Source organism: Oncorhynchus tshawytscha, linkage group LG15 (genome assembly GCF_018296145.1).
Source record: "Oncorhynchus tshawytscha isolate Ot180627B linkage group LG15, Otsh_v2.0, whole genome shotgun sequence".
In the NCBI taxonomy this organism is placed as follows: Eukaryota; Metazoa; Chordata; class Actinopteri; order Salmoniformes; family Salmonidae; genus Oncorhynchus; species Oncorhynchus tshawytscha.
Window position 1 is genome coordinate 5764830 of NC_056443.1, and position 14775 is coordinate 5779604.

The 14775-nt window shown below is 43.2% G+C and overlaps 1 protein-coding gene across 1 annotated transcript; it reads left to right on the plus strand.

Moving 5' to 3' along the window:
- Positions 1 to 18: 18 nt before the first annotated feature.
- LOC112214922 (tyrosine 3-monooxygenase-like) lies at positions 19 to 11874 on the plus strand. The gene is made up of 12 exons (XM_024373954.2): positions 19 to 337; positions 479 to 656; positions 785 to 873; positions 1035 to 1102; positions 1257 to 1307; positions 1460 to 1605; positions 1954 to 2089; positions 2280 to 2349; positions 2464 to 2520; positions 2749 to 2844; positions 3000 to 3133; positions 10291 to 11874. The coding sequence occupies exons 1-12, from the start codon at positions 110 to 112 to the stop codon at positions 10448 to 10450; spliced, it is 1413 nt and encodes a 470-aa protein (XP_024229722.1). The 5' UTR covers positions 19 to 109; the 3' UTR covers positions 10451 to 11874.
- Positions 11875 to 14775: the final 2901 nt, after the last annotated feature.

Sequence of the window (14775 nt, forward strand, 5' to 3'; positions counted from 1 at the left end):
AGTCTCAGTATCCGGTAATAGGCCTATATAGACTATTCGATCAAACAAATCATAGCAACTCTACAATATTATTTTTAAGACAGTCTACGATCAAATTGACATAAGTTCAATGAAGACAGAGAGTGTGGCGCAAAACATTCCGTTCGTCGGCAGAAAGCGAAGTCTGATCGAAGATGCCCGGAAAGAGCGCGCCAGCGGTTCATCTTCCCCTGGCCCATCGCGGGGCGGTGAAAACTTTGTGTTTGAGGAAAAGGAAGGAACAGTGACACTGAACATTCTTTTCGCACTCAGCCATGAGAAGAATGCAGGGTTCTTTAAAACTGGCAAAGTATTTGAGGTAAGGAAAACATGTTCATCATTAGATATGAGTTGCAGATGGAGAGCTTCAATAAAATCAGGTCTACGGCATCGAATCAAGGTGATAAAATATACATGTGTTTGCTTATATATGATATGTATGTCTTTACCATGGATTCAGACGTTTGAAGCTAAGCTTCTGCATATTGAGAGCCGACCAGGGAGGAAGTCTAAGAACAGTGGCTGTGATGATCTGGAGTTCTTTATGAGGTGTGAAGTGCACATCTCGGACACAGACATCTTCATCAACTCACTCAAGAGAGTCGCCGACGACGTACGCACTATCCCAGAGGAAAAAGGTTATAATACAATTTGAATTAAATAATAAATCACACGTTTCTAATAATAGTGACGTTTTTCTTATCTATTCATTTAAATTGTGTGAAATAATTATGCTCTGACATATTTTCCTGTTTCCTTGTTTTAGTTCCCTGGTTCCCCAGAAAGATCAGAGATCTGGATAAATGCAACCTGTTGATAACGAAATATGACCCAGATATGGACCAAGATCATCCAGTTAGTGTTTACCTTAGCAATATCGCTAGGCTTCCATTTATATGGCATTGATACAATACTTGTATAATTAATTGGATTGTTAGAAATAAATACTCAACTATCAAAAAGGATAACAAACTAAAAATGTCATGGTTAACTAATTGTTATGATTCCTTTTTCAGGGATTCAGTGATCCAGAATACAGAAAAAGAAGGTGCTTCATCGCTGAACTTGCAGCAAATTACAGACAGTAAATTGATCTCATCATTCTCACCTTTCAAAAAAGATATTCCCATGTAGTCAGTCGATCTTAGGTGCCAGCACTGCATCATTGGACCAAAGGCATGCCATTGTAGAAATGCATTCGTAAAGGAATGATTGATGCATCCATCTCTGTTCCACAGGGGGGAACCATTACCCAGAGTGGAGTACACACCAGAGGAGGTGGCCACATGGTGAGAATAACAGCTGATGTATAGTATACTGGAGATGGACATCATACCATCCTAATAGACTTATTTCATAATGATAATGGTCTACAGTCAGTATACCTGTGGAGTTGGAATGACAGTGTTCTAATGACTCTGCTGCTGCTGTCATTTAACAGGAGAGAGGTGTACCGGACCCTGAGGACCATCTACCCTGACCTGGCATGCAGACAGTTCCTGGGTGGGCTGCAGCAGCTGGAGAGAGAGTGTGGCTATGGAGAGGACAGTATCCCCCAGCTCCGGGAGGTCTCTGCCTTCCTCAGAGGTGAGGCCCAGCAGCCTATCTCGGCCTGAGGGACAGAGCAATAGCAGCACTATGCCCAGCTTCAAGGAATAGAATAAACATGGACAGAGGCAAATCCAGCATGCCCATGACTTTCCATTGAATGACCAATTCTGGTCGATGACTGTGCGTAGTGCGCACCTTGTTAGATTGATTATGCCTCGTTATTTTATTGTAGATTGCTTACAACAGTAATAACAACATTAGGGATTGTTCTCGTACTGCAGAAACACTACAGGCAGTCACTGTTCACCATGTATGAACATCAGCATCCATGCTGTGAATATGTCTCTGACAGTGGTACCTTGCGCTGTGTTCTTGTTTGTCCAGAGAAGACAGGCTTCCAGCTGCGTCCGGTGGCAGGGCTACTCTCCGCCAGAGACTTCCTAGCTAGCCTGGCCTTCAGAGTGTTCCAGTGTACCCAGTACATCCGCCACGCCTCCGCACCCATGCACTCCCCGGAGCCGTACGTCAAATGGTGTCATTGACATAGTAGAATCACTCGAAATAAGCAGTGTGTGTCATAATATTCAGTTTACTAACTGATCATAAATAATAACATATGTATGATTCATGTGTATCATGATAATCAGTTTAATCAATGGACATATTCATGTGCGTCATGTAGTCACTGCTCTTTCGCTTCCTTCTCTCAGAGATTGCTGTCATGAGTTACTCGGCCATATTCCTATGCTTGCAGACAAAGAATTTGCCCAGTTTTCCCAGGTAAAAACATTTAGACTTGTAATATGGTTCATATGGCGTAATAATACATCCATTATAATAATACATAAATTGTCTTATCAGTGCGCAACACTCACAATTGTTTGACATTTGCAGGAAATTGGCCTAGCCTCACTGGGAGCATCAGACGAGGATATTGAGAGACTCTCAACTGTAAGAGCTGACCTTTGAGCTTTCATTTCAAAATAAGCAGTTACCAATCAGATGTAAAACATAAGATACTGCACTGAGGTTGGGTGTTGGACTGCAAATTATGGACCTTTGCTGCCATCTAGTGGAAAATATAAAATACTGACCAATCTGACCATTTGATGAATGTGTTGTCAGGGGTGAAACGGAGCCTTATCATTTCCTCATCACTTGTTGCCGTCCCTCCGACAGTTGTACTGGTTCACCGTGGAGTTTGGACTGTGTAAGCAGAATGGAACTGTGAAGGCATATGGTGCCGGCCTCCTGTCCTCATATGGAGAACTCATTGTGAGTAGTATTTTACATTGGTACTCTGTAGAATTGTACTGATAGAGGGGACTAATTCCTAATTTATTATCTGTTTTCATATAACATGCCACTAATCATTTCTGAAGGAGTCTAAAACGATAACTAATCACTTATCTCTTACTTCCATCTTTCAGTATGCTCTCTCTAACGAACCTGAGTACAAGCCATTCAACCCAGAGGAGACAGCAATCCAGCCTTACCAGGACCAGACATTCCAACCTGTCTACTTTGTCTCAGAAAGCTTTGAGGATGCCAAGATTAAGATGAGGTACATCAATGCATACAAGTGGTGAATGTCTATATGTGAGCACTTCAGTAAGTCACAGGAAATGTGTAACATGTGGCGTATACCTTGGATTTGAGTTGATCTTGTTGCTCCTGGACACGGGGCTGCAGGGGTTTTGGGGAGGAGCCAGTGGGAACCTCAGGGGATCTGAGGACACAGAAGCAAATCAGACTGAAGGCAGCTGTTTAGGAGTTACTCGTAATTAGCATATTACGTTTTGTAATATATTAATGTAATCTGATTGAGCAGAGTATGGATGGACATGGGCAACTCCAGTCCTTGGGGGCCAGAGTGGTGTCACACTTTTACCCCATCCCTAGCACAAACAGCTGAGTAACCTAATTCCATTCTAAACTGAAGACCATGGTTAGTTGATTATTGGAGTCAGGTGTGTTAGTGAACACATGTATTTATTTATTTCACCTTTAGTTAACCAGGTAGGCTAATTGAGAACAAGTTCTCATTTACAACTGCGACCTGGCCAAGATAAAGCAAAGCAGTGCGACACAAACAACAGAGTTACACATGGAATAAACAAACATACAGTCAATAATACAATGGAGAAAGTCTATATACAGTGTGTGCAAATGAGGTAGGATAAGGGGGGTGAGGCAATAAATAGGCCATAGTGGCTAAATTATTACAGTATGGCAAATTAAACACTGGGGTGATAAATATGCAGAAGATGAGTGTGCAAGTAGCGGTACTGGGGTGCAAAGGAGCAAAATAAATAACAATATGGTGATGAGGTAGTTGGATGGGCTATTTACAGGTGCATCGATCTGTGCGCTGCTCTGACCGTTGGTGCTTAAAGCTAGTAGGGGAGATATGAGTCTCCAGCTTCAGTGATTTTTGCAGTTCGTTCCAGTCATTGGCAGCAGAGAACTGGAAGGAAAGGCAGCTGAAGGAGGAATTGGCTTTGGGGTGACCAGTGAAATATACCTGCTGGAGCGCATGCTGCGGGTGGGTGTTGCTATGGTGACCAGTGAGCTGAGATAAGGCGGGGCTTTACCTAGCAACGACTTATAGATGACCTGGAGCCAGTGGGTTTGGCGACGGATATGAAGGGAGGGCCAGCCAACGAGAGAGCATACAGGTCGCAGTGGTGGGTAGTATATGGGGCTTTGGTGACAAAACAGATGGCACTGTGATGGACTGCATCCAATTTGCTGAGTAGAGTGTTGGAGGCTATTTTGTAAATTACATTGCCAAAGTCAAGGATTGGTAGGATAGTCAGTTTTACTAGGGTATGTTTGGCAGCATGAGTGAAGGATGATTTGTTGCGAAATAGGAAGCCGATTCTAGATTTAATTTTGGATTGGAGATGCTTAATGTGAGTCTGGAAGGAGAGTTTACAGTGTAACATGACACCTAGGTATTTGTAGTTGTCCACATATTCAAAGTCAGAACCATCCAGAGTAGTGATGCTGGACGGGTGACCTCATTATGAGAGAGATGAGATGACCTGAGTAGACACTCGGAGTCCATACTTCCGAACATTTCAATTTAACCCATAAGAGTTTTAAGCCACGTCTAAGCCAGGGGAGGGGGTACTACTAAGCTATATGGAATTGTTTTAAGGTCATACCAAGGATCATTTTTCTATTTGATTTTGAATCTGGAGACCCCTTGAAGTATCAAAAAAAAAACATTTTATTTACCCCTTAGAAGACGATTTTCAGAATGTCATCATATGCTATTGGACCAGGTCTCGCTAGGAAAAGAGATGTTATCTCAATGAGAAAAAACTATATAAATAAAGGTTAAATAAAATAAATGAATCTGACAAACACCCCGCGGTCACATTTGACCGCAAATGCGGTGTTACATAGGCGGATGCAATGCATTGAGCCTCATCCGAAGTAAAAAACAGATATCTCTTGTTTAAACTGACAGATTCTTATGATAATTTTTTTATTATGATAATTAGATTTCCGCGGGGGCACGGACATCGATCTTAGGGTTTTTTAAACAGGTTCTCTGGCACAAAATCCATATCAGCCAATTAAACTTGTCGATTTACTTGCACGTGACAGAACACTAAATTGTAGCTGGTCCCATCCGATAACATGGCACACGTTAGCCCTATGCTAACCTCACCAGGTGGCACAAATTATGCATCAGCCAATTACAATTGTCATCGTGATTGGACGTGTTCCAACTCTTGTTCATGGAAGCATCCTTAACACACCCCAGTCCAACAGGATGCTCCGACCATCAAAGCAACCGTCACATGTATTTGACTGACTGGTCAAATTGCTCTCGTGTTAAGTGCCAAGTCCACGTAATTGTCGTAGATTGCGGCAAGGGTTCGAATTTCCCGAGTTTCCTCCCCTTTGAAATGTATATATACTGTATTAGGGTGCTGAAAAGGGACGCCAACAGCTTGAAAGGGAAGATGATTAAATAATTGAATAAGGAGATAACTCTTTCTTCAGCCTTGCATCCAAACGCACTGCTATGGCCTAATAATTATATGGCATAGGCTATATTACATGGACATGAACACAAATGTAGGCCTACAATTTGTTATATGCATATTTACAAATCATCTACTTTGTCACATATGCGTTATTTGACTCGAGGAGGATGAACATTACAGTGTACAGTAGGATTGTAGTTAGTATCATTATCATCCTACAGATGGCAGTATTGCAGTTATTTTAAAATAAGTTTATCACACTTGGCTGTCATGAGTATATTCTTATGTAGGTAGGCTACACTTACAACCAGGCCTACAACGTTTTGTAGGCTATGCATTATTATGATTATTATAATCATCCACTTGGTCAAATGCGTTTTGAATTGAGCATCAAGGACCTGCAGTGAACAGTGTCTTCCTCAACAAAAAAGCTTGCCAGGAGGGTGACTCGAACCCACGGTGAACTACTGGTTTCAAGCCATCCGTTTTAGCAGTGTGCCACCTTGAGGCAATAATGATAGTGATAGTCTACATGATATTTGACAAATCCATAAGGCTCTCCGTTTTTGGGGTTTTACGATGTACGATAAACGTACACGTTGTAAGGACCTCATCATTCTTCCATAAAAGCACATGGATGTGTGTGAAACAGAAACGTGGGATTTTGTCATGAATGCAAAAACATGAAAATGTCTATTGTTAGTACTAGCTAGTAACGTAGTCGAGGATGCGTCAATGCAATATTGGCTCACAACTATACAGACCAACAGAACAGCAAAGATTGTGGATATACTGACAAGATACATGGCCCTCTGTCCTAACAATGGTGGTAGTTGTCTAGAAAACGGCACGGCAGGCTGTCTTGCTCCCTCCTATCCTTTTTGTGGATACATCTCATTTTTGTAATCTTATTTGAATATTCGATGAGAGTTGTTGACGTCAACCGCCTGTATTCAATGGAGAGAGATGCTATGCTACCAAAAATAAAAATGCTACGCTACCAGCTTCATGCCATGAATATGTATAGCTATCTCGAGACAACTCCAACATGAAGTGTTTTTTCCTCAAAGTTACCGGGATGTCACGTGTCCTGCTTATATCAGTACACTCATAACAACTTAATTAAGCATTACGGAACCTCTTGTAGCAATTAAGCTATTCATTTTTTTGTTGACCAAATTCGACGCTCATTGACTTCCATACAAAAACTCCTTGCCTGGGTGAATGAAACAACGTCACCTGCTGGAAGGAGACAGATTTTCTGCGAGTTGGGCCTCTCTTCCTGTAGGTTTAAAATATCCCTCTAGTGGCCAGGGTTGACCTATTTTATGCCATTGGTTGGTGGATATAAGTCTAAGATCTTTGATAGGCTGATGAAGAATAAGTGCCACCTGTTGAGGTTAGCATAGGGCTAACGTGTTCCATGTTATCTGATGGGACCAGCTACAATTGTGATGGTGCCGGAGGGGATGGCTGCTGTTTTATTGGCTCTGAACCAACTGTGCTATTTTGTATTTTTTTTTCTCGCATTGTTTGTAACTTATTTTGTACATAATGTTGCTGCTACCGTCTCTTATGACCGAAAATAGCTTCTGGACATCAGAACAGCGATTACTCACCTCGAATTGGATGAAGAATTTGTCTTTAATGAGTTGGACGGGAAGGATATACTCCAAACACCCAAACAGGCCCAGTTTCCCCGTCATTCGCTGGAGAAAGAAACTGAGATTTCACTTAAAGAGATCGGGGTGCCTTGTGAGGATCAGGCGACGAGTGGCTAATCTGCCTTTGCCATCAGTACTGTTAGCTAACATTTAATCGCTGGAAAATAAAATGTGACGAACTGAAAGCACATATATCCTACCAACAGGACATTTAAAACTGCAATATCTTATGTCATTAATAACTTAAAGCTGGCGGGTTATACACTCTATCGGCAACATAGAACAGCAGCCTCTGGTAAGACACAGGGCGGGGGCCTGTGCATATTTGTAAACAACAGCTAGTGCACAGTATCTAAGGAAGTCTCAAGGTTTTGCTAGCCTGAGGTAGAGTATCTCATGATAAGCTGTAGACCAAACTATCTACCTAGAGAGTTTCTGTATTTTTTGTAGCTGTCTAAATACCACCACAGACTGATGCTGGCACTAAAACCCCACTCAATGAGCTGTATACATGCAGGGAAACTTGAATCAGTTTTACCTCATGTCTATCAGCATGTTCAATGTGCAACCAGAGGGGGGAAAAAACTCTAGACCACCTTTACTCCACATACAGAGACGCGTACAAAGCTCTCCCTCCATTTGACAAATCAGACCATAATTCTATCCTCCTGATACCTGCTTACAAACAAAAATTTAAGCAGGAAGCACCAGTGACTCGGTCTATAAAAAAGTGGTCAGATGAAGTAGATGCTAAACTACAGGACTGTTTTGCTAGCACAGACTGGAATATGTTCCGGAGTACACTACATCAGTCACTGGCTTCATCAATAATTGCATCGATGACATCGTCCCCACAGTGACTGTACGTACATACCCCAACCAGAAACCACGGTTTACAGGCAAAATTCGCACTGAGCTAAAGGATAGAACTGCCACTTTCAAGGAGCAGGACTCTAACCCGGAAGCTTAAAAGAAATCCCACTATGCCTGCCGACAAACCATCAAACAGGTAAAGCATCAATACAGGACTAAGATCGAAATTGTACTACACCGGCTCCGACGCTCGTCGGATGTGGTAGGGCTTACAAACTATTACAGATTACAAAGGGAAGCACAGCCGAGAGCTGCCCAGTGACACGAGACTACCAGACAAGCTATATAACTTCTATGCTCGATTTGAGGCAAGAAACACTGAAACATGCATGAGATCATCAGCTTTTCCGGATGACTGTGTTATCACGCTCTCCGCAGCCGATGTGAGTAAGACCTTTAAACAGATCAACATTCACAAGGCCGCAGGGCCAGACGGATTTCCAGGATGTGTACTCCGAGCATGCGCTGACCAACTGGCAAGTGTCTTCACTGACATTTTCGACCTCTCCCTGTCTGAGTCTGTAATACCAACATATTCAAGCAGACCACCATAGTCCCTGTGCCCAAGAACACTAAGGCAAGCTGCCTAAATGACCAACGTTTGTAGCCATGAAATGCTTTGAAAGGCTGGTCATGGCTCACATCAACAACATTATCCCAGAAACCTTAGACCTACTCCAATTTGCATACCGCCCCAACAGATCCACAGATGATGCAATCTCTATTGCACTCCACACTACCCTTTCACACCTGGACAAAAGGAACACCTATGTGAGAATGCTAGTCATTGACTACAACTCAGCGTTCAACACCATAGTGCCCCAAAAGCTCATCCCTAAGCTAAGGATCCTGGGACTAAACACCTCCCTCTGCAACTGGATCCTGGACTTCCTGACGGCCGCCCCCAGGTCGTAAGGGTAGGTAACACCACATCCGCCACGCTGAACCTCAACACGGGGGCCCCTCAGGGGTGCGTGCTCAGTCCCCTCCTGTACTCCCTGTTCACTCATGGCTGCACGGCCAGGCACGACTCCCAACACCATCATTAAGTTTGCCGATGACACAACAGTGGTAGGCCTGATCATCGACAACGATGAGACAGCCTATAGGGAGGAGGTCAGAGACCTGACGTGTGGTGCAAGGACAACAACCTCTCCCTCAATGTGATCAAGACAAAGGAGATGATTGTGGACTAGAGGAAAAGGAGGACTGAACACGCCCCCATTCTCATCAACGGGGCTGTAGTAGAGCAGGTTGAGAGGTTCAAGTTCCTTGGCGTCCACATCGCCAACAAACGAACATGGTCCAAGCACACCATGACAGTTGTGACGAGGGCATGACAAAATCTGTTCCCCCTCAGGAGACTGAAAAGATTTGGCATGGGTCCTCATATCCTCAAAAGGTTCTACAGCTGCACCATCGAGAGCATCCTGGTTACATTACTGCCTGGTATGGCAACTGCTTGGCCTCCGACCGCAAGGCACTATAGAGGGTAGTGCGTACGGCCCAGTACATCACCGGGGCCAAGCTTCCTGCCATCCAGGACCTCTATACCAGGTGGTGTCAGAGGAAGGCCCTAAAAATTGCCAAAGACTGCAGCCACCCTAGTCATAGACCGTTCTCTCTGCTACCGCACGGCAAGCGGTACCGGAGCGCCAAGTCTAGGTCCAAGAGGCTTCTAAACAGCTTCCACCCCCCCAAGCCATAAGACTCCTAAACATCTAATGAAATGCTACCCAGCCTATTTGCAATGCCCCCCTTCTACACTGCTGCTACTCTGTTATTATCTATGCATAGTCACTTTAATAACTCTACCTACATGTACATACTACCTCGAATGTACATATAACCTCAATTACCTTGACTAACCGGTGCCCCTGCACATTGTGCCTGTACCGGTACCCTCTGTATATAGCCCCGCTATTGTTATTTATTGCTGCTCTTTAATTATTTGTCATTCTTATCTCTTACTTTTTGGGGGGTATTTTCTTAAAACCGCATTGTTGGTTAAGGGCTTGTAAGTAAGCATTGCAATGTAAGGTCTACACTTGTTGTATTCGGCGCATGTGACAAATAACATTTGATTTTGAATGTAGCTTTCTGTTACATGCAAGTAAATCACGGATTTGAATTGGCTGATATGCATTTGATGTCAGAGAACCCTATTGTTCTACCTGCAGGCGGTACTCATCATCCATCCAACGGCCCTTCTCTGTCCGATACGACCCATTCACTTGCAGCCTGGAGGTTCTGGACCAACCCAGTAAGATCCAGCATGCCCTAGGCCAGATGAGAGACGACCTGAAGATACTCCACAGTGCCCTGGAGAAACTGGGCTGAGGGCCTCAACACTGAGCCAGAGACTCAGGGAGTGAAACTGATACATACATCTGGAGGGGTGGAAAGGGGAAGCCATTTTGGGTCTTTAAAGGTGCAATCTGTCATTTCTCTGTGTGGCCATGGGGCCAAATGCATAAACAATCAATGCTCAAATTGCACAAAATACAGTAGTTCCATTTAAGGCAATCAGTTGAATTATCCACCTCTTCAACCTGCTGGGCTAATACTTGCATTATTATTATTGTATTTTTTTAGAGACTAAACTAGATTTAGCATTTAAAAATGGATGTGAAATACTGTGTATATATTTAGTTAACTGAAAAAACATAATTTATATTTACGTGCAAGATTCATTAATATTTCCTTGTTGGGTGCATGTATTGATATGTACGGTGACGTTATACATGTATTGTGAGGAGAATGTACAAAGTGATACATTTTATTTTTTATTTTTTTCAGTCCAATCACAAAGGGCATGAAAGCGAGAGACACACACATGGGGGTAGGAAATGTACAGGCTGAATATGTCCGAGAATGTTTATCTTAGTAGAGAGATTACAGAGAAAAACTTTAGAATGCATGTGTAAAATAGTGATCAGAAAGAGAGCATGGAGGGAGATCAAGGAAAGAGACAAAAAGTATACAAAGTCTGTGCATTTGCGTTTGAGAGAGCAAGAGACAGAGCGAGAGGGAACATGAACATCAAAGAGGGTGGGAGTACTACAATATAAGCCCATGTGCCACTGCCTCCCATTCCAAACCAACTGTTTCCATTTAGAAAATTCTTGGAACCCATTTGTCTTCACGTGTTATTAAGTAAAGGGAAGGAGCTAATTATGAATGATTTAAATATCATGTTTCCTCAGCTGGCTACTGTCAGAGCCAGTACTGAGGCCCAGTGGATCTAAAGCTGGACCTGGTCACACAGACCTCACAGTATAACACTACACGGTCAGTAGGGTTTCACAACTGGCATGATAAACTCTCTCCATCTCCTCTCTCTTCCTCTCTCTACCTGTGGGTTCAAGGGGTAATAGATGCCTTGTTTCTGTATCAGTGACAATGTGTCTGCACTAGAGTTCACCCGTATTAATTTTAAAGCCAGAACGGAAATCGGTTCATAGATCTACTCCGACTGTAAAACATCATGATGTACACAGTGGCTGTGAAAGCCTCCGACCACCTAGAGTGGGAGTCCTTCCTGTTCAATTATTCCAGTGTAAATCAAACATGGTTCACTTTACTCACAGAGAAACACAACCTCTCCGGTGGAGAGAAAATGGTGCACAGAGCCGAAGATTGATCTACAATACCGCTCGACTTGAGTGCAGCAGTGCACACATATCCACTTGCTTAACCCAAATTCGAACACTTAATAATTTTGCATCTCTCAGCTTACATCCAGCACAGCTCGAATCCAAAATCCCCCCAGAAAATCACAGACCACTGGGATCCAAATCTGCTGAGGCCCCTAAACACAAAAGGGGTTGCCATGACGATACGATAACCACTACTGGTTCCAAGCAAAATTATCCTGCCTCACATACTAACCACAAATCCCCCAATGATGTACAGTATCATCCTGCCTTCAGAATTTAAGTGTTTCCTAATGTCATGGACCATCGTTACCTTGGCACGCTAGCCTCCCCAGACTCAAAAGGATGGGTCATTGGGGTTCACAGAGTCCTCGCTGAAGACATAGATGAAGCACAGATCATGGACTGTTTTTTGCCGCATTCATAAACAAAAAAATGCTGCTAAACACAATGATTACTGCACAGAGACACTTGAAATTAAACGATGACCAAAATGATCCAATTTACATTTTGTGTAACCCACTGTACCGAGTGTTCTAATGATTTATCGTAGTCACATTTAGTCTGTATTGTAATGCTTTGCAGCCTTTTCTCTCAACTGCCCTCATCCAGATCAACACATTTCCCCTTCAGGCTGGTTTTACATTGTGTAGGCCTAAGAAAATCCCCAGGAGATTAAAGGAAAGTATTTTTTTTACCTCAAAAGAAAACCTCTAATCTCTTCCTTTGTTTTCTCTCCTCTAATACTGCTCATTATTAGCATTTGTTCTCTTTTTCTTGAGCCCCTGGCTTCGTATATGTGGGTTGGGGCGGAATTAGCTGAAGGTCTCATCTTGTCTGAAGTGGTGGAGGGGATTACAGAGAGAGAGGTGGAGAGTTCACACCTGTCTGATCTCTCTTTGATTCCTCTCTGCGTTCGTTATTACATTACAACTGGAGATTAAGCTGGAAGCCAAGTTGGCCTACTAACCAGGATAGCATTTTATGGCCTATGAGAAATAGCTCTATCATGGTTATCCTACTGTTCAACTTCAAACCAAGGATCTCCTTGTTCAAACAAAAAAATAAAGAGGTTAAGGGTCATGAGAATGACCTAATATGGATACTTTAATACTGCAAGCTTCAAGCTCAGTTTACACCTGGTTTAAATTGCCAAAAATGACATGGTATGTCAAAGAAGGTAACAAAGCAGTTTCTGAAATTCAAGACCTAGGGCAGCAACAGTACTAGGTCTGGGATTAATGACAGATTCTCTTGGTTGTTCCGGGAGGGTCCTCTTCAGACAGACAACTCTCCCCAAAAAATCACGAGGCAGACACATCGAAACTAATGTTTGCTGTAGTTTTAGTGAAGGTAGTTGATACAAACTAGCCACTAGCAAAAATGCCCTCATTAAAAATACCAGCTACTATGTGTCCAGGGGATGTTTACGATAGGGCAAGAAGTGTATAAGGCAGTGACTTAAAAAAGCTGGATGTACCAACGCCACCCTTTCCTCTATGCCAAACTTACATTGTATATTCATACCGTACCTCTCTGAATCAGAGGGGTTGGGTTAAATGCAGAAGAAACATTTCAGTTGAATGCATTCAGTCGTACAACTGACTAGGTATCCTACTTTCCCTTTCCTTTCCAGACGTGTTAAGATGGATCATTGGTACATTCTGGGAGGCAAGCCATCTGTCCAGAACAGGGATGGGTAACTCCAGTCATCGGGGACATGATTGGTGTCACTTTTGCCCCAGCCAGCACACCTGACCCCAATAATCAACTAATTGTGATTTTTTGTTTATAACACAATTGGTTCAATCACCTGTGTTTTCTAGGGATGGAGGAAAAGTGTGACACCTCTCCAGCACCATAGTACTGGAGTTGCCCATCCCTGATCTAGAGAGACTAGAAACAGGGGTGGGAGACCACCAGGTGGTGATCTTGGGTCATTTTGATTCTGGGAGACACGATTGATTGAGAGATTCATGACTCACATTTCTCACAAAAACCTTGCACTTTGCAATTCTAATTCACCCTAAGAGGATATTATAGTCTTTGGAAAATGTTCAGTGGTGTGTGCATAGAGAGGTTGCGGCGTCTTGATCTCCAACATTGATTTCTCTGTGTTTCACATAGCCATTCGAGTACCACTTGTGTCCAACACTGCAAACGTACGGCACCGACCACATTGGACTTGTTCAAACAAAGAGTCGACCAGGAGAGCGGTAGCATGTTATGATTGTGGATGGTGGCTAGTGCGTATGCTCCAAGAAACATACAGGCCTGTCTAGCGGGATTGAAAGAGTGGAGGTCTCACCTCCCCTATACCTGCCTCACGCAGTCGTGCAGCAACACCGGTGCACAATAAAACCTACTGTTTCACACCTTAAACATACATTAATGGAGTAAAATAAACTGTTCTGTGTTAATCCTTGTAGACACACAACTCCATCCAAAGGACTGTGCCCTCAGACTAAAAAAGATCCATCCGTGGAAACAAGTGATTAGCTGTCACTAAATATGATTCATGATCAAATTTAATGCTTGCCCTCTTGTAGTTCTAATGCAGTTAGTAAGTGGTATTCTCGCACATGGGCCGTCCAATAGGATACAATGAGCCCTTGTTTCTAATGGAGTACTCTGCGTCTGTTGGCTTATGGTCCAATGTCTCCCATGCTCCATCTCAGCATCACTGATCGTCCCCACCCACTAGAACGATGAGATGTGTGGCTCTTGTGTTTTCTCTTCATCTCCCTCTTCTCTGGAGAGACAAATCACTCATCCCCTCTGCCAGCCAGTAGTATCTGACCTGAAAAGACCTCAACTCCCAGTTCCCTGAGCTTCTCTTCCAAAACCTTATTTCTCTCTTTTTAGTTTCCTGCCCTTGTCATAATCTCAAGGATAACCCAATAGCAGGAACAGGCTGCATGCATTAGTCTTTCGCCTTCCCAGGCCTCACTCTACAGGTGTTATAGGACCCACATGGGTGCTGTGTGTGTGCGTGAGACAGATTGTGTA